The sequence below is a fragment of the Coffea arabica genome, chromosome 6e (assembly GCF_036785885.1).
Source record: "Coffea arabica cultivar ET-39 chromosome 6e, Coffea Arabica ET-39 HiFi, whole genome shotgun sequence".
In the NCBI taxonomy this organism is placed as follows: domain Eukaryota; kingdom Viridiplantae; phylum Streptophyta; class Magnoliopsida; order Gentianales; family Rubiaceae; genus Coffea; species Coffea arabica.
This window is the reverse complement of record NC_092321.1, coordinates 58564482-58585206: the sequence shown is the minus strand read 5'-3', so window position 1 is coordinate 58585206 and position 20725 is coordinate 58564482. Positions and strand designations below refer to the sequence as shown.

Sequence of the window (20725 nt, the reverse complement as noted above, 5' to 3'; positions counted from 1 at the left end):
TAATTACTAACTATAATATTAAGTTTCAATCATTAATAAAAAAATCTTAGCATTATTTTAAATAAATTTCCTAATACTTGTTTCATATAAGTTTCTTTAAATAAAAGAGTAAATTTATGCCACAAACTAGTAAGTTTTGATAATTAACCAAATTTATTATTCTATCAACAAGATTTACTATCAATCTATAAAAACTTACTATTACTTGAACTAAACTTACTCTCCAAAAAGTAAGTTTCGAATATAGAGTACTAATTTATTTTTTTTAAAAAGTAACTTTCATTTTTATTTCGATTTACTTTTTGAGACATAAATAGGATAACACTTATGTGACCATTTTCGATTTATCTTGGATTTACTGTTAGTGACCATTTGATTATTTGATGGACCTATCCACCTAAGTAGGATAACACTTAAAAATAAGAAAGTAAGTTTCCCATTTAAAATAGTAAGTTAACAGTAATAAATTAGTAACTTTTATACTTCAAAAGGTAAATTGGAATAAATATTAAACTTATTTTCTAAATAAATAAATTACTACTTTATATCCCAAACTTACTTTTTAGAGAGTAAGTTTAATTCAAGTAATAATAAGTTTTTATACATAAATAGTAATTCTTACTGATAACATGGTAAAATTGATTAATAATCAAAACTTACTGATTTATGGGACACATATACTATTTTACTTTAAAACATATTTCAAACTAGTATTAGGAAATTTATTTGAAATAACGATAAGATGTTTTATTAATGATTAATTCTTAGTACCTTAGTTAGTAGGTACTCATAATATACTTGTATAATACATGATTATAGGTATAATTTAACAAATTTTATTTATATATTTCAAAATACTATGAAAAATAGTTTGACTTTTCACATAATCTTGTAAAATATGTAATAAAATTTTGTTGTATTATAAGTCTTTAATCATTTTCAATTTTTGAAAAGTTTGAAAGTTTGGATAACAATAACAACAAATCTTCCTAGTTATATATAGAATATTACTTGTTTATATATCAAATTTTTTTTAATTTAACACCTATGAATATAATAAGATGGTAAAGTTTTAATAAATTTACACCTGAGACACAAGAAATAATAAGAGTAAAAGCCTAAACAAAATGAGAAATAATATAATAATAAAAATGACAAAAATAGTATAACAATTAATATAAGAAAATCAGTATGATCTGGATTTTTTTCCTTGGGAGATTGTTCATAAGAATAGGATCCAATAATTATAAATGAAAATCACATGCATATATAATCTATTGTATAATTTAAATTAAATTTAGTTCACGTATAAAATGGTCCTAAAATAATTAGTACACTATGATACAATGTTATTTTAACAACAAAATTTTTTTTTTTACTAAAAGTCTGAAATATCCATGACATACGTATGAGGGATATTTTACCATATTTGTATATCACATCTAATCATGAAAGTTAATTTGAGAAAAAATATTTTTGGCAATAGAATTATTTTGAATTTAGTCAACAAGTAGGGATTTTTTAAACAATAAAAGTGAAATATTTTGGGAACTTAGTTGTTTATTTTCCCATAATTAAAAATTGCTATATTTTAGCAATTGTTGCCATTGACTTTTCATTCTGTAGACTAATTTTTATCAATGCAAAATTAGTTTTATTAACAATAATTGAAGTTCCATTGATCCGAGGATTGGCATTTTATTGCTATTATTGTATATGTAAATATTTAACCTAAGTAATAAAATAAATAATAGCTACTTAAAAAAAAGGAAATTGAAATGGAATTAAATTTATTTAATATTTTACTGCTAACAACTTTGACCCCATTTAATGGTTAAAGAAAAAATAAAAGAGACGTACAAACTGGGATTGATTCCTTAGTGTGAAAAAAGAAAGTTCTTCTAAACTAATGCTACGTGAAATTCTGGATGCATATGAAATTAGAAATGTGATAACTTTGCAATTCATTCTCATTCATGATGAATAAATTGCGATTCTCTATAGAATCACAATTTTTTTCGTTCAGCATGAAAACATTCTTATTTTGTCATATTGATGGCTTTTGCTTTTAAGATTATCTACATGTCGGTGGTTAGTATTATTGACACGGTTAGAGGTCATGGAAAATGTTACTAATTTTAGGAGAAATTATGTATTGTAAAAATGGTTTAATAATTTTCTATTAAGCATAACCACTGCATACAAAAGGAAAAGATATTTGATTTTATTTTGTTTTGATTAGAAGACTAGTAATAAAGGAAATTTCAAATTAACAATCAACGTGCACATGATTACAATAATTTTTTAGTCATTTAGACTAATATATGTCATAAAGTAGGCAGATTTAGTCGTTTGTGAATTCATAATTTTAATAGTTTACATAAAATTCATCTATAAAAAATTATGATTATTATAAAATGACATTTTATAATAATTTATATACCATTTGCCAATTAAAAAAGAGTTTGATAGAAAACATATGGATACAAATCCATAATGTAAATGATACAAAGTATGTTTGAAAGTCACAGAACTTAACATATGGGTAATTTTACTATAATTTTCAAAGATTATGCTATGTCAATTCATAGGCATTAATATATGAAAATTGTGTACCATTTTATTATATTCATAGGTGTCAATATATGGAAATTGTGATGTATAGATAAGGGCAACTCTATATATAACTCGAAAGATTTGTTGTTACTGTCATCCAAACTTTCTAACCTTTAACAAATTCATAAATAATTCAAAATTTATAATATGACAAATTATTCTTACATATTTTATAAGGTCATATGCAAAAAAAAAAAAAAATTTCATAATAAAAAAATCTTAGCATTATTTCAAATAAACTTCCTAATACTTGTTTCATATAAGTTTCTTTAAGTAAAATAGTAAATTTATGCCACAAACTAGTAAGTTTTGATGATTAACCAAATTTACTATTCTATGAACAATATTTACTATTAATCTATAAAAACTTACTATTACTTGAACTAAACTTACTCTCTAAAAACTAAGTTTTAGATATAGAGTAGTAATTTACTTCAAAAAAAAAGTAAGTTTAGACATAAAAGTTCCATATTTATTCAAATTTATTTTTTGAGACATAAAAGTTACTAATTTATTGAGTTAACTTACTATTTTTAATGTAAAACTTACTAACCAAAATTTTAGGTACTATTTTATTTAGATGACTAGTATAACAGGTAATCAAATGGTCGTTAAAAGTGTTTTTACCTGTTATATGAAGTAAAAACAATTTCGTTACCATAACGATCTACTTCAGACTTTTCCTTCTAAAAATAGCCATTTTCTGAGAAATTTGGCACAAAATTCGGACTACAACTTAACCAAACAAAGAGTTGGGTTGGGCCTTGTGTACTATGATTAAGCAGTAAATAACTTATTGTTCGACCATGGCTGATTGGGCCTGAAGCTGTTTAATTTAGTCAAATTACTTGAAGGGGCTGTTACACAAAAAAGTACGCATAAAACTTAGCTAGAAATTTTTTTAACAAACCAATCCACAATCACGACGTATAGGGGCTTATAAACACAGTGATCACTAGACTTGTGGCCGAGTAACAATATCCCTTGGGCCCCCAAACAATTATTGTCAAATCGAAGGACTGACGCATAGGATACAGGATAGGAGATTATTTGAAATAATTTTAAAAAAAATATTATAACATTTTTTTGATGTGATATATGTGAAATAAAAAGATGATTGAAAAATATGTAGATGATGCAAGTTAGTCAATATGTATAAATAAGGTGTAAACAATGTGCAATCCAAACAAATGAGAAAATCCACCTCTAAGGCATACAGTTTATATGCATGCCTTTGTTGGTTTCTTTTGTCCCAAAAGCCGTGGCTTATTTAGAATGATCTCAAGTGACAAGATTTCTGATGTTTACAGCGCTCAAATTATTCTTTATCCGTCGTAAAAGTTCAAAACATAGCCACATATGCTTGTCGAAATCCAAGGAAGAAAACTCAAAAAAAAAAAAAATAGAAATATTATTCAAAACGTCTCTCACATTTCGTCAAGTGAATATTTTTCATCAGTTTGTTTAACGAGTGCTGATAGAGCACTCGTTAATATATATTTTAGGTGTTATATTTTTTAAAATATAAAATTAATTAGAAAAAGCAAATAAATATAAGGGAGGATAGAAAAGATTAAATAGAAAAAGTATATAAATACAAAAGGGAATAATAATTTTTAGTATTCGTAAATATATGGTAGATTAGGTGAATGCTAGGTGTGTCAACGAGGGCACCCGTTAGAAAAACCCTTTTTTCAGCTCCCACTTTTAAAATGTTAATTTTATGTTCCTTACAAATTTAAATTAATAAATTTTGATCCCAACCTAAGTTTTCAACTACTTTTTAGTTTGAAATTATCATATGACTCACATGTAGTTATTTTTAGGATACAAAAGATTAGACCCCACTTTTTTAGTGGCACAAATGTATATAAATTAGGTTATATCCCACTTTTTTAGAAGAAAAAATAAATACGGTTCAAGTCAGCTCTTACTTTTTTAGGGATAAAAGTGAATATCGATCAGTTTTTTGTTTAACTATAAATGGGATCTTACCTTTTTGCCCCTAAAAAAAAGATCATGTGTGGGTCAAGTGATAAATTCAAGGTAAAAAATTGTCGAAAATCTAAGTTGAGACCAAATTAATTTTATTGACTTGATTTTGTAAGGGACACAAATTTATTATTTTAAAAGTGAAAGATGAAAAAATTCATTTGGCAAAATGTGAAAGTCATTTCGAACAATTTTTCCAATTTTTTTTATTCAAGACATAGCCAAAGAGTAAAGAAGGGGTCTATAATTCTTTCTTTGTCTAAATCCAATTTTCAACGAGCAATATAAACAGAGGAAGAATAGAAAATTCGGTTCGTGACAATGTTCAAAAAAAATTTCACTTTCGAAGAAGATGTTTAACAAGGCATGACCGGTTTGTTTTATAAATATACACAGATCTCAAAAGCCTTGAGCTTCCAACATGTACATATGGCACCAGTAATAGTAGTATTTATATCACGTTAATGAAAAAATTCAATATATACAGGTATACGTTCGTAAATCTCATAAGAGTAGTCAAGATTTCAATTTTTTTCCTTCTTAGTGAAATGTTGAATTTCAGCAATTGATCAACCTCATACACATATCAAAACCCTTGTGCATACATTTGAAATTATTCCAAATCCAGATACAGTTCCAGCAAATTTTTTCCTTTTTTTTGCTATCCCAAATCATATTCATTCGAAAGTAAACAAGGGAAATCCACACAGTACAAAGTTCAAATCCAGTACAAGACTGCAACTAAACAAATCTAACCAGAAATATAGTAACATAAGAAAACCAGATTCAACTACATTTAAGTAAAAATTCTTTGGTCTAGATCCCAACTAAGGCTAATCTCCCAGTTCCGCTTGGTTCTTTCAACTCGGTGCCAGTCAACCATTGAAGATCGATCTCGCATCCTGGATGTTTCTTTGTAGAACAACATTACAAGGGCAGCAGTTATGCTAAAAAGGCATCTGGTTCCTAGCTAACCAAATGTAGCAAGTGTTAGCGGATAAAGATAGCTTGCAAAAGAGATCACAGAAGGAATTACTGCTGTAATTAATGATCACACCACCAGTCCAGCTCTGATCCTGCCACGAAGCTTAAGGACCTCTACATAGCAATCAGGACTGAACTTGCCTCTACATTCGACAAGATAAGTGACATCGAAAGAACAAGTTTTTTTTGTCGAAACGATAGGAAATTTCATTATCAAAAGACCATAATACATGTACGAGCAACGGCTCGAAGTAACTGCACAAAAAGTGTTCAGCGAACACTGAGGAAATTTCTTTCCTCATCCACAATTATGCTTAAAGCATCTGCACTCAGTAGTCTACTGTCTAACATATTTTCCTCTCTTTCCAAACCAAAAGAGCACATACAAAACAGTCTCTTCAGACTTAGAATATCCTCCAGCAATGTAGCCATCTTGCTATCTGTTGGTCGTTGCTGTGTGAGTTATTTCCATAGTTCTTTGTTGCAGAAATTGAGACGTACCTCTCTCCACTGCTGCTGTACAGCTTTGCACAGAAGCAATTTTAATGCCAGAGCTTCGTCTAGGATGTTGCTCCCCAAACTTCTCTCTTTCAGCATCCAATCTGCAATTTTAGTGTTTGCCGCATTCTTTGCTGTGACTCCTATGCCAAAGGCGTTCTGCCTTTGTTTCTTTACTGTTGCCACTTGTATGATTAAGGCCCCTTCACTTCCATTGCTCTATCCTTGGTGAACATTGGTATGAACTGTTTCTTCTGTACTCTTTTTATCCCCCTGCTGATGCTCTACCCCTTGTTCCATCCATTCTTTGTGCGCACGTTCTACTATTCTCAATGGTGCTAATCTAATTGAGTTCTCATATTCCCTCTTGTTCCTATCTTTCCATACCTGCCATAATATATTTGCTGTCAGGCCAATATGCTCCTTCCCTTCCTGTCTAGTTCTTGCTTCTGTAATTCTCATCCACCATCTCTTAAAATCACCCCTCTGATCATTTGCTCCATCCCACTGAATGGGGGCTGATTTCCATACTTCCAGTGCATGTGGACAGTTGAGTAACATATGTCCTATGGTTTCTGGAGCCTCACCACAGGTTGAGCAGATAGGGTCCCCTACTCCTGTTCGCTTTCTCACTGCCTCCCTGACTGGTACTGCTCGTTTAATACACTTCCAGATGAAGAGCTTGATTTTATGCTTAATGTTGAGCTTCCATAACATATTCCACATCTGAACCATTTGCTAGCTTCCTTCTGAGATGCTTGTTCCAGCTCCCTCCTGGTTGCACCTTCTTCTGCTCATGCCTTTCTCCATCAACAATTTGTATCCTGAGTCGACTGTGTATTCCCCTCCAGCTTTTGGTTTCCAGTAGAAACTATCTTCCCTCCCTGATAAGCTTAGAGGGATGCGGAGAATCTACTCAGCATCTTCTTTGTTGAAATTTCTGAAGATAACATTCCTGTTCCATCTCTGCTGGCAGATTAGCTCATCAACCATCTTTAGCTCACAGTTACTTGTTCTGCATGTTGAAAGCTTCCCCGTGGGTGTTTCTGGTAACCATTTATGGTCCCAGATTTTCGTGTTCCTACCATTTTCAATCCTCCTAATCAGTCCTTCCTCTATTAAGCTCCTTGCTCCCAGTAATCCTTGCCAAATCCATGATGCATTTTTAGGGAGGGTGCATTGTAGTATGGATTCCTGAGGGAAATACTTGGATTTTAAAACCTTACTGACCAGAAGATTTGGGCTGGTTAATATCCTCCATAACTGCTTACCCAGACGTGCTTTGTTGAAGGCTTCCAGATCCTTAAACCCAAGGCCGCCTATGTTCTTGTGTACTGCCATTTTGTCCCAAGAGATCCAGTGCATTTTGTTCCTTCCCTCAGATCCACCCCACCAGAAATTGGACATCATGGTGCTAATGTCTTTGTAGAGTGATCTAGGCAGCTTAAAACAGGACATAACGTACGTAGGCATGGCCATTGCAACTGCCTTCAACATGACCTCTTTTCCAGCTAAGCTCAGAAATTTATTCTTCCAATTCTGAAGCCTGCACCTTGGCAGATCACTCCTCTTTGTACATCTTCCAGATTTTTACTAAAGAAAACTGCAGATTTGTCAAAGTTGATCAGCTGTCCTGAGGCTGCTTCATAGACTTTTAGGACTTTCATTATTTCAGCCGCCTCTTCCTTATTTGCTTGACAAAAGATGAGCGAATCATCAGCAAAGAAAAGATGGGTAAGTTGAGGACCTTGCCTGCTGATTTTCAAGCCTGTGATCCTCTTGCTTTCTTCAGCTTGCCTTAACAGATTGGAGAATCCCTCAGAACATATTAAGAACAGGTATGGTGACAATGGATCTCCTTGACGAATACCTCTCCCTGGTGAGACAAAACCTTTCACTTCTCCATTACAATTGAAGGAATAATTGACTGTTGTTAGGCAGCCAGTTATCCATTCAATCCATTTAGTACAGAAACCCATTTTGCTCATCATTGCCAGCAAAAAATGCCACTCCACCCTATCATAAGCTTTTGCCATGTCAAGCTTAATAGCCATGTATCCATCTTTCCCTTGTCTTTTGTTTTTCAGGTAATGCATGTATTCATGAGCAATCATTACATTATCTAGGATTTGTCTTCCTGGGATAAAGGTCTTGCTAATGCATTTGTGCAGGACTACCTTCAGTCTATTAGCCAAGATTTTTGAAATAATTTTGTAAAGCACACTACAAAGACTGATAGGCATGAAATGCTTTAAACTGATAGGATTCTGGATTTTGGGGATAAGGGATATAACTGTATGGTTGATGGATTTAAGCATGAAGCCTGATGTGAAAAAAGCTTGGATCGCTGGGATAATGTCTTTTTGATGGTGCTCCAAAATCTCTGGAAAAATAGAGGAGTCATCCCATCTTGTCCTGGAGCTTTTTCAGAATTCATGGAAAAAAGAGCATCATGAATTTCTTTTTCCTCAACTACCTTAGTCAGATTATTATTCATGTCCTGAGTTATGGAGTTAGGAATTCCATCTAGAATTTCAGACATGTCACCTCTCCCACCACTACTAAAAAGATCCTTAAAGTAATCAGAAATTTCCTTCACAACCTCATCCTCGTTACTAGTCCAAGAACTATCATTTCGCTACAAGTTTCTGATTCTATTCTTCACTCTTCTACCCTTGACATAGGTGTGAAAAAACTTGGTATTTTTATCCCCCTCCCTAAGCCAACTAATTCTCGATTTTTGTCTCCAAAAGTGCTCTTCCTCCTTATATGCAGTGCTCAGCTTATCTTTGATGTCATTCAGATTTTGCCTCCTATTAGCAGACTCCGAAATCCTGGCTTCCTCCAACTCTTTCTTAAGATCATGAATTTTACTCCTTGAGTTGGCTTGGAAAGAATTCCTCCATTTCAAGAGTTCAATTCTGCAATTTCTGATCTTTTTTGTAATTTTGAACATCCTATAGCCTTGCTCCTCTTTTTTCCATGCACTCTCAATCACTTGTTGCACCCCTTCCCTTTGTAGCCACCTCTTGTCAAAATAAAACCTTTTCTTGTGCCTGTCAGTTGCAGGTATGGTGTCTATCATCAGCATGGAGTGATCAGAAGCCAATGTGGTCAAGTGCTGGCATCTTGCCTTCTCAAAAACTTGGAACCAATCCACACTACAAAGGCCTCTATCAAGCCTTTGCCTAATACCCTGAATCAAAGGCCACACTGCAAAGACATCGAAAGAACAAGTGATTAGCGGATTTTCGTGGTGTTGGAGGAAACTTCTGTATCTTAGGCCACTAGCTCAGCTGTTGAAGCATCAATTGCAGGTACAAGCAGCACCTTTTTCTGGTGTGATAATTGGCATACACAAGGTCCTTTGTATTTGAAATACCCTGAATCTCTGCTTAAGAGCCCATGCCTATGTCCTTGCTCTAAAGTTATAAAATCGTGAATAATGGATGCTTGGCTTGGCCCAAATTAGAAGAATTAATTTTTGGTGTTTGAATTTCAACAAGTCACTCCAGAAAGTATGTTGCAACAAGTATATATGTCAAACCATGTTAAATGGAATGCCTTCTCTGGGAAGTCAGACATGCAAGAAAATTTATCAACAAGGGAACAAAGTGCAATGGTTTCAGCCGGTGTGGAGTGCACGATGCATTCCTAAGTATGTGTTTATAATGTGATTAATGGTGCAGGAAAAAAGCTGATGATGAAAGATAGGTTGCTGAGTTGTGGTATTGCAAATATCTCATCTAGATGTGTATTGTGTGATTTGGTAGATGAAAGCTTGGGATATTTATTCTTTGATTGTGCATTTCCTAGATGTGTATGAGATACGGTGCTTCTCATACAGAGGTTTTTTTACCATGGAGTCAAGAAATGGAACAGTGGTGCAATCATTTGGGTGGGAAATCTTTTGGTGCAAAACTCAGAAGATTGATGCTAGCTGTCATTATGTGGCATCTGTGGCAAGAGAAAAATAGGAGAGTATTTCAACATACTATTGCAACTTGAAAGCACTGGTAGAGTGCTTCATGTCATTGGCAAAGTTATTCAGAACTGTGCGGTGTCTTGGCCGAAAGCTCCACGTACTCAGTAGAATTGGCAGCTGGTGATGGAGTGGGGATTACCACAGGACTGCTTACTTTCATTGAAGTGGTAGGATTTTTCCACTGTAAAGCTTACTTTCATGATCAATAAAAGTGCTCATTTTGGTCAAAAAAAAAAGGGGGGGAAGGAGATCAGCAGATTCACGAGCCTGACCACAAAGTACAAACACCATCAACTGCCAGTTGATGGTAAGACTACAGCAGATTGTTGTTAACAAGCTAACTAGTGATCAAATTCATGAACTTCAAAAAGATGTTTCTGATGTTGAAGTGCAGTTAGCACTATTCTCAATGCAACAAGGCAAGGCACCTAGACCAGATGGTTTTCCTGTGGAATTTTTTGTGAAGAATTGGGGTGTAGTGCAGGCTGACTTTATTAAAGCTGTGAAACATTGCTTTGGAAATGATAGTCTACATACTCGTCTGAATAGTACAATTATTTCTCTTATTCCAAAGGTTCCTAATCTATCTACTATGCATGAGTATAGACCTATATCTTGTTGCAATACTGTTTATAAGGTCTACTCTAAGATTTTGACAGAGAGGATGAAAAGAATACTACCAGAATTAATCAGTAATAGGCAAAATATTTTCTCAAAGGAAGGATGATCTCTGATAATATCCTATTAATGCACCACATTGTTATTGGCTATCATAAGAAAAATGGACAAGCTAATGTGCTGTGAAAGTAGACATGATGAAGGCTTATGACACTGTAAGGTGGGATTTCTTGTTTGCTGTTATGGAGTGTATGAATTTCCCTGAAAAATACATTCAATGGGTGAGGAAAGGTGTATGCATGGCTAGATTTTCATTAAACATGAATGGGGCTCTTGCTGGCTATTTTTCTAGTACTAGAGGTTTGAGACGGAGACCCCATTTCTCCATATCTCTTTCTTTTAGCAATGGAAGTCTTTTCTCTCTTGTTTGATGAGGCCACTAGGATACCTGAATTCCAGTTTCATCCTAAATATCAAGCCCTTGAAGTTTCTCATCTCATATTTGCAGATGATTTATTTCTTCTATCAACTGCGAAATCCAGATCTATGAATGTAATGAATTCAGTTCTTTTGGAATTTACTGCTTTGTCTAGCTTATCACCAAATCTACATAAAAGTGAGATTCTCTTATTAGGGGTTAGTGACGAGGAAGGAATGGAATTGTGCAAGATTCTGGCGATGAAGAGAGGATATTTACCAATCAAATATTTGGGAGTACCTTTGCTAAGCACAAAGCTTTCATTGAAAGACTGCTTTCCTATTATTGAGAAGATAAAAAAAGAAAATTATGTGGTGGAGCCCAAAAACTTTGACTTCTGCTGGTAGGCTTCAGCTGGTAAAGTCAGTACTGCTGAGTATGCAACTATACTGGAGTAGTGTATTCTTATTACGGTATTACCTCGAGCTGTCATAAAGAATATTGAAGCCATGCTCGCTGCATTCTTGTGGAAAGGTGAGACCTCTGCTAAACATGGAGGAAATAAGCAAACCCGCTCAACAAGGTGGATTAGGAGTACCTGATTTCGGACGTAGTATGCAGGAAAGAATCACTTTGGATCAATTGGATTCATAGTGTGAAGCTCAAACATCAATGGTTCTGGGTTATTCCTATTACTCAGTCATGTTCTTGGTTTTGGCGAAAGTTACTTCGACTTAGGCCTCTAGTGCATCCTTATATTATTTCAAAGATCAATAATGGTGAGAACACCTTTCTCTGGTATGATAACTGGCACCCTAGAGTACCTTAGTTGACAGCCTATGGTCCTGATATAATAAGACAGTTTGGAAGCGAGCTACAAGCTAGAGACTCTTCTGTTATAGAAAATGGCGATTGAAAGATTCCCACAGGTAGAAGGAGAACAGCTGATATTGAGGATTTTGTACAGCTCCTCCCATCTGGACAATCCTTGAATGTTAACATCCAAGACTCGGCAAGATGGTTGGCTTGTAAGAATGGTACCTTTTCTATTAAATCTGCAGTTGAATTGTTAGACCCTCAATATGTTGAAGTTCACTGGCACCACCTTGTTTGGTTCAAAAAGTGCATTCCAAAGTACTCGTTTATCCTGTGGCTGCTTTTGAAGAATAGGTTAAGCACATCGTTTGTTTCTTGCAACATCGTCTTACAAAAATTTCCGGCTATCAACTCAATTCCGTACCTTCAAACAGATCGGCACGGAGAAAAGAGCATAACGAGGCCCTTAACTGGTAAATAAAGCTTTAATCCAATGAACGCGTTATCTCCAGAAGTTTCTCTTATCTGTGATATCATTGGAGGAAGTTAATTTTAAGAATTAGTAAAATTCACCTTTATATTTATTTGTTTCACAAAGATCTTATTTTATTGTAACAATCTTTTTAAAATATCGCAAAAAATCCAACTACTATTTTGACAGGTAATTTATCTTTTCTTTCTTTCATAACTATCAAACATATTCTCACTGTTCACATACGAATTTATATGCATAACTTTTTCAAACTCATATCTTTATGATGAACTTTTAATTGTATTTTTAAAAAATTCATATGATATACAAACGTATAATATCTTGTATTATATTTGTCCCATATAATACTTAGTCTCTTCCTAAGTATGAACAATACAAAATATGGATTAATTATCTATACATAATACATTGATAGTGCATGCACCAATAATTTTGGATAAATGACAACTATATAAAATTTAAATTTGAAATTCAACTTTTATATATATGTTATGAATCTAATGGTGATAATATATACACCTTTAGTTTATATAAAATTTACTCACAAAGTATTGGTTCATTTGTTAGAACAAACTATCTAGTAACTGTTCTTACTAGTTTAATATATTATTTGGTACGTGGGCTCTTGGGTCAAGGGAATATTAAGTTAGTTTTATTTTAGGGGGAAAGCCAATTATAATAGCTAGTTGGGGGTTTTGGAGAGTTTCTCTAGGCATTGTATAGCAGCTTGGGCGCGTCACAATCCAATTTAAAAAAAAAATATTTTAATTACAAGTTTATTTTCCTTTACTTTTATTAACACCCAAAGTTGTAACCATGTCCTATTATTCATTTAGACATTTGTACCTTAACCTTTTATGATTTTCCTTAAAAAAAAAATTTTATGACTTAAGTGATATTCTGCGGTTGAAAAATTGTAAGATATTAAAGAAACAATTTATAAGAAATCATAATGAGGGGTGTAAAATGCCAAATAAAGCTCTATTTATGCGTATTCCACATCTAAAAAATCCATAATAATAGATTACAACCCAATTGTTGGGTGCAACCCGTCCAAACATTTGAATTTATTAGGGTGAAAAGTAAAAAAGGGTAATAAACCCCGGGGGGGAGGGGGAGGGGGAGGGGTGAATGATATTTGACTTGTTGAATAATGGTGCATGGTGTGCACCTAAGCATATAAATTAGTAGGGTCTAGTTTGGGTTCTTTTGATTCAAATCCAAATTTATTAAATTTAGTTAAATCCCCATTCTTATGGGTCTAAAAATATAAATCCAAATCCGACACTCATGGGTTTGAATATTCAATGGGCGTCCATGAATATTTTTCTGAACATACAATAAAAAATTAAAGTAAAAATATTTTAAAAATATATAGAGTTAAAAAATAACATAAATACCATCCCATTTTTATTTTCAAATAATAAAATTAACATTCAAAATGTTGAATGCAATATTATGTACTCAAAAAAAGAACTATTATTAACTAAAGATAATTATTTTCAAAGTTTAATCTGCATCTTTCATTCAATCTTTTATTTATTTACTTTTGCTATTATGTATATACATAGACTTATGACTCTCTTATAGGGTCTAAATCCCCACTCAAGGGGCCAAAATTGAAATTGCGGTATGAAGTGGGAGAATACGTCACAAGTAGTCCATTGGCTCGACTGTCTAAGCAAATCTGCGTCCTACTTAACCCAAAACTTGGAATAATTCTCTCAGGTCCTAATCAAATAATTGACAGGCCTTAGCGTTCAAACAACAACAACCATACTTGGCTCATTAAAACGACAATTGTGATAAAGCGACGGTAATCTGCAGGCCGATCTTTTCTTGGACAACAGGAGCAGCAAGTTGCACAAGAAGCCGAATTCCACGGAATCTTGTAGAACTTCAGGGACTAGCTTATCAAAAGGATTGATGGATTATCTCCTGTTTCAGACAAAAAAGAAAAAAAAAAAACCCAAAAACAGATGCCTGCGTCCAATTGTTTCCTTCTCGCCAATCACTCAATTGTCCTCTCCCAACCACCCTCTTCAAATATTGTGAATAATCTTTGTCTCAATCACATTGTCTTATAAATAACCAATTTTTATTTTTATTTTTATACATCCCTCCTACTGAGCAATTACTTTAGAACTATTTATGCTCAAAGTTAAATACTACTTGGATATGAAACAACTTTAAAAAATTGAAAACTAGAAAACTCAAAATGATATTTCTCTTTGTATAATAATGATATCAATTTAGGATTAGTACTATCATATGAAAGTTACAAACACATGCAAAAGTTTCTCAATCATTACTTCGCATCGCTTAGGATTTTAAAATTTTGCAAAAGTGCTAAAACTCAGCGGTAGAAGTATCTTAAATATAGATATAATAAAATAGAATAATAATAAATTTGATTAAATTAGTGGCAAAAAGTGTCCTGTAACTTTTAAAGTCATAGAGTTTGTAAATTTTTATTTTTCATGATTTTAAGGATACAATGTTGCCTACTCGCCATAGGTTTTGATTCTACCAAAGATAAGTCCTTAAGATAGAGCTTCTCGATGTGAAATTCTGATAATGGACGGTGCTAATGCTGCCACAGAATAAATTAGGAGTTTGTAACATTCATAGTTTTCGTCATTTCAATCATTTTAAGGGTACAATAAGTGTGTTTGGATAGTAAATTATTTGGGATAATTTTTTTTTAAAAAATACTATAACACTTTTATTGATATAGTGTGTGTAAAATAAAAAGACAGTTTAAAAAATATATTTATTGTTAGGAAATTGGCTTAATTTCTTTTAGGTAGGTTTTTTATTTTATGTGGACTAATTGATTTTAGTTACTTGAAGTAGTAGCAAAAGAATTTCTCATTTTGTTTAGAATTAGAAGTTATTTCCTATTCTGTACAAGTTTAGGAATTAGAATTGATTTCCTATTATTATTTGGATTTTGGCTAAATAATGTTATCTATAAATAGGTGGGTTGACATACTACACAAGAGATACACAAGAACATACAAGAGACGACATGTAACCTTATACATGGGGTGTGAGAGGGTTCTTGGGAGATGAGATATGGTATATAAGGGTTAGACTTTGGTTTAAATTGTATTATTATATAGAGTTTTCCTCTCATAATAAATAATGGGTTTCTCTCCATGGACATAGGCTCAATGGTGGAACCGAAACACGTTAAATATTGTGTGTCATCTATTTTTCATACTTGTGACTTATCTATCATTAAATTATTGTGTACTTGATATCTCAATGGTTGTTTGTTTTGCGTTTGGATCCTAACATTTATGATAAGGCCATATCCCACTACTCACATATCGGTATTGTCATCAATTATTATCCAAAAAAAAAGAACACAATTTTTGTTCAAATCCACCACGCAACTCAAACTCAAGCTCAACGAAGTCAAAATATTCGAGTTCACTTCTTTCTGATCAAATTTCCATCAAACAAAAACCATCATATCTTACTTCCGGCCAGAAGATGGAGATACTGATTGCTTTAATTTCAGCACTTCTAATTATCGTCCTAAGCGTTCTCCAAACGAACAGGAGGAGATCATCAAGACCAAAAAATCCTCCACCTCCTCAATTGGAAGGTGATTTGAAGTCCGATTGAGATGAAATTTTACACACGCGATCCTCTCATCAAGTTCTACTCATCTACCAGTTCAGATTTCAGATTTTCTTTTCGTTTGGTAACACCTTTCCAAACCCACTTCTTTGACCTATAGTTTTTTGGGGGTGATTTTGTAGTAATTTTGCTTGATTGGAATTGGTGATATTATTGTCATCCGAATATTTCGGGTAGACCTGTGTATTCCCATTGTTGTGATAGTGGAGATTTTTTACTGGACTAGGTCCTGTGATTTTTTTCAATTTGGGTTTTTCATGTAAAATTCTTGGTGTCATGTGCCTTTATTTTTCTTGCATTTTATTATCACTATTGGTATTATTACTTGATGATTTGATTTATTTCTATTTTAACTGGTATTTGGAGAAAGAGAAATTTGTCCTGGGCTAATTCTGATATTGTATGTCTGTATTGGTACCCCTTTTCCAACAAGTGGTATCAGAGCAATCAGGTTAGACTGCTCATTTGTACTGGTTACAAATGGATGATTCGGATAGTGGTTGCATGATAAAATTGAATGCTACTAATTATTCGATTTGGAAGTCTAGAATAGAAGACTACTTGTATTGTAGAGATTTGTTTGAACCTATTCTAGGGAATAAAGGCAGACCAAGTGATATGAGTGATGAAACTGTTGGCAATATTAGAAAATGGATTGGTCAAAGTATTTTTCAACATTTTGCTAATGACACCAGAGCTGATGTATTATGGAAAAAGCTTGAAAGTATGTATGAATGGAAGACCGATTTGAACAAGGCTAGTTGTCTGAAGTAGATTACTCAGATGAGATATAAAGATGAGGAAGATATGACTGAACACCTGAGTAATTTTCAGGGATTGATAAACCAGGTAACTACGTTAAATTTGAATTTGGATGATGAAGTGCAGGCTCTATTATTATTTAGTTCACTACCGGATAGTTAGGAAACCATGGTAGTCTCCGTCAATAATTCAGTTCCGAATGGTGTGTTGACCATGGCTATTGCAAAAGATGTCGTGATGAATGAAGAGTTCAGGAGAAAGGAACAAGAAATTGTCTATGAGTCCCAGAACCTGGTGACAGAAAAGAAAGAAAGAAGAGGGAGAAGCAAAAGTAGAGGACCCCACAACAGGAATGACAAATTCAGAGGCAGGTCTGAGTCGCGAAAAAATATTGCATGCTATTATTGTAAGAACAATGGGCATTATATGAAAGAATGCAGAATCCTAAAATGGGAACAAGTTGAGAAAAAGGGTAAGGCGAAGGAAAAAGGTGATGAAGAGGCTACAGCAATTGTGGCAGCTCATGATGATATGTTTGTGTTCTGTGATGATGTTCAAGTGAATATTATTCATTATGACAGTGATTGGGTAGTTGATTCGGGTGCATCCTACCATGTTACTCCTCATAGACATTTCTTCTCAACCTACACAGAAGGAGATTTTGGATATGTTAAGATTGGAAATGAGGTCTCATGCAAAGTTGTTGGCATGGGAGACATATATTTGGATACAGATACCAAATGCCAACTGATATTAAGAAATGCTCGACATGTCCCTGATATTCATCTTAATCTTATCTCTACAGGAAAACTTGACGATGAGAGTTACCATAACTTGCAAGGTAGAGGCAAATGGAAACTCAGCAAAGAAAATCTCGTTGTTGCTCGAGAAAAGAAGCAGAGTACCCTCTACTTGATACAAGCCAAGTTGGGGAAGGGAGAAGTCAATGCAGTTCGTGATTCATCAATTGACCTTTGGCATGGCGACTTAGGCACATGGGTGCAAAAGGGATTCAGATACTTGTTCGCAAACAGCTCCTACCTGAAGTTAGAGGTAATGCACTTAAACCCTATGTTGACTGCATTTATGGGAAACAACATAGAGTTGCATTTCAAAATTTTCCTCCATCTAGAAAATTGAATCCGTTAGAATTGGTGCACACTGATGTTTGCTATATGAAAGATAAGTCTCTTGGTGGTGCTGCTTATTTTGTAACTTTTATTGATGACTTTGCTAGAAAGGTTTGGTGTTTTGCCTTGAAATCCAAAGATCAGATTTTGGATGTATTTAAAGATTTTCATAGCAAAGTTGAAAGAGAAACCGGCAAGCAGTTAAAGTGTATTCGTGCTGATAATGGTGGTGAGTACAGAGGACCATTTGAAATCTATTGTAAGTCTCGTGGGATCAGATTTGAGAAGACTGTACCAAAAACTCCTCAAGAGAATGGAGTAGTAGAGAGGATGAATAGATCCATTACTGAACGGGTCAGATGCATGCTCTCTAATGCTAAGTTACCAAAATCCTTTTGGGGTGAGGCAATGAGGACTGCAGTCGATTTGATTAATCTTTCTCCATCAGTTCCTCTAGATGGTGACATCCCAGAGAGAGTATGGACGAGAAAAATTATATCCTTTAAACATTTGAGAGTTTTTGGTTGTCGGGCATTTGTTCATATTCCTAAAGATGAGAGGTCAAAACTTGATGTAAAATCAAAACAATATATTTTCTTGAGTTATGGACATGAAGATTTGGTTACAGATTATATGATCCTATTGAAAAGCAGGTGATCAGGAGCAGAGATGTTGTCTTCTTTGAAGATCAAACCATTGAAGACATTGATAAAGGTGACAACTCAAAATATTCGAGAAAAATCTACTTTTCATCCTCAAACTTTGTGACGAAGACACATTTGGTCCCCAAACTTTTCGTCAGAACACATTGAGTACATGAATTAACGATTTTTGCCATATTTAGTCAATAAACGGGAATTTACTCAATTTGGACGGTGAAGATCACGTGGCCGTTAACAAATGTTCAAATATCAATTTATAACCAACACAAGTCAGACACAAGTCCACACTTGACTCTCTCTCTAACCCACCGCTTTTCTTCTCGAAATTTCCCCCTTTCCCACCAAGTTAATGAAGTGAAAAGCTGCTTGAGATTAGCAGAGTTAATGAAGTGATTCAACAAAGCTTTTTCAATCCAGTATATTTAATATAAATTAAATGATTCAGAGTAAAATACTCATAAATAGCTATTACTTTGTTCATGTAATAGAGAAAACCCATAAAAAGCTGATATGTTATGGACAATTTTTTTTTTTTTTTTACTTTCACGTATTTAATTTATGTTAAATACAAAATCTACTAGTTTTTCTTTCGTAAAAATATTAGTATATCACTTTTTAAATTTTACTTACAAACATTTATGTATTTAACATAAATTATATGATTCAGAATAAAATACCTATAAATAGCTAGTACTTTATTCATATAATAGAAGAAACCCATAAAGAATTAGTAAAAAGTAGGTAATTTCTTTTTTTACTTTCACGTATTTAATTTATGTTAAATACAAAACCTACCAGTTTCCCTTTCGTAATAATATTAGTGTAACACTTTTTGAATTTCACTTATAAACATTTATATATTTAATATAAATTAAATGATTCAAAGTAAAATGCTCATAAATAACTAGTACTTTATTCATATAATAGAAGAAACTCATAAACAACTGGTATGTTATGGACAATTTTTTTTACTTTCAAATACTTCATTTATATTAAATACAAAACATGCTAGTTTTCCTTTTATAAAAATATTTGTGTAATGGTTTTTTGAATTTTATTTGCAAATATTTATGTATTTAACATAAATTAAATGATTCAGAATAAAATGCCCATAAAAACCTGGTACTTGGCTCATGTAATCGAGAAAAGCCATAAAGAGTTGGTACTTTACGGGATATTTCTTTTTAAAAAAAATATTTAATTTATGTTAAATAGATAATCTACTAGTTTTTTTCGTAAGAAATTACTGTAACACTTTTTGAATTTTACTTGAAAATATTTATATATTTATTATAAATTGAATGTTTGAGAGTAAAATGTCCATAAAAAACTAGTATTTTGAATAGGTAATGCCCATTAAGTAAGAACTTAAAATAATACCAAAATGGACAACTTGTTCAAGGAATTGTGTAATGTCGACAAAAAGCTGACTTGTGTTGGTTATAAATTGATATTTGGACATTGGTTAACAGCCACGTGGTCTTCACCGTTCAAATTGAGTAAATTTCCATTTTTTGACTAAATGTGGCAAAAAATCCTTAATTCATGTACTCAATGTGTTCTGACGAAAAGTTTGGGGACCAAATGTGTCTTTGTCACAAAGTTTGAGGATGAAAAGTGGATTTTTTCCCAAAATATTCAGATAATATTCCTGCTAGTTCAAATTCAGATCTAGATCCAATTCCAATACCTGTTGATTTTAATCAATGGGGAGCTGAGACAAAGCAGAGAGAGGATGTTAATGATGGTAATAATCCTACTGCTGATGAATCTGAGCATGAGGCGCCACCTACTCCATCACCTCCACCACAAGATGAGTTTAGGAGATCTACCAGAGAAAAGAGACCTTTTAGCAGATATAATCCTCATGTATATTTGCTGTTAATAGATGGAGAAAAGTCAGAGTCATACTGTGAGGCTTTAGAGCATGAGAACAAAGAAGATTAGTTGCGAGTCATGCAAGAGAAAATGATGTTCCTGCATGAGAATCATATTTATGATCTAGTGAAATTACCTAAAAGTAAGAGAGTTCTGAAGAACAAATGGGTTTACAGGCTGAAGACTCAGGAGCACAGCTCACAACCAAAGTACAAAGCAAGA

General features: G+C 33.2%; 2 protein-coding genes across 2 annotated transcripts; both read right to left on the bottom strand.

Annotated features, from left to right (window-relative positions):
• Positions 1-7002: 7002 nt before the first annotated feature.
• Positions 7003-7587, bottom strand: LOC113696862 (uncharacterized mitochondrial protein AtMg00310-like). Its single transcript, XM_027216248.1, has one exon. The coding sequence runs from the start codon at positions 7585-7587 to the stop codon at positions 7003-7005; it is 585 nt and encodes a 194-aa protein (XP_027072049.1).
• A 1141-nt stretch (positions 7588-8728) lies between these two features.
• LOC140009974 (uncharacterized) lies at positions 8729-11622 on the bottom strand. The gene is made up of 2 exons (XM_072056325.1): positions 11592-11622; positions 8729-9303 (listed from the first exon to the last, which is right to left on the bottom strand). Exons 1-2 carry the CDS (start codon positions 11620-11622, stop codon positions 8729-8731), a joined length of 606 nt encoding a protein of 201 aa, XP_071912426.1.
• Positions 11623-20725: the final 9103 nt, after the last annotated feature.

Excerpts from the sequence above, each read along its gene's own strand:
- LOC113696862 (XM_027216248.1), bottom strand. The coding sequence starts at position 7,587 with ATGTTGAAGGCAGTTGCAATGGCCATGCCTACGTACGTTATGTCCTGT.
- LOC140009974 (XM_072056325.1), bottom strand. The coding sequence starts at position 11,622 with ATGGCTTCAATATTCTTTATGACAGCTCGAG. Across the intron at positions 9,304-11,591 it reads ATTCTTTATGACAGCTCGAG|TGTGGCCTTTGATTCAGGGT; the intron begins GTAATACCGTAA and ends ATGTCTTTGCAG.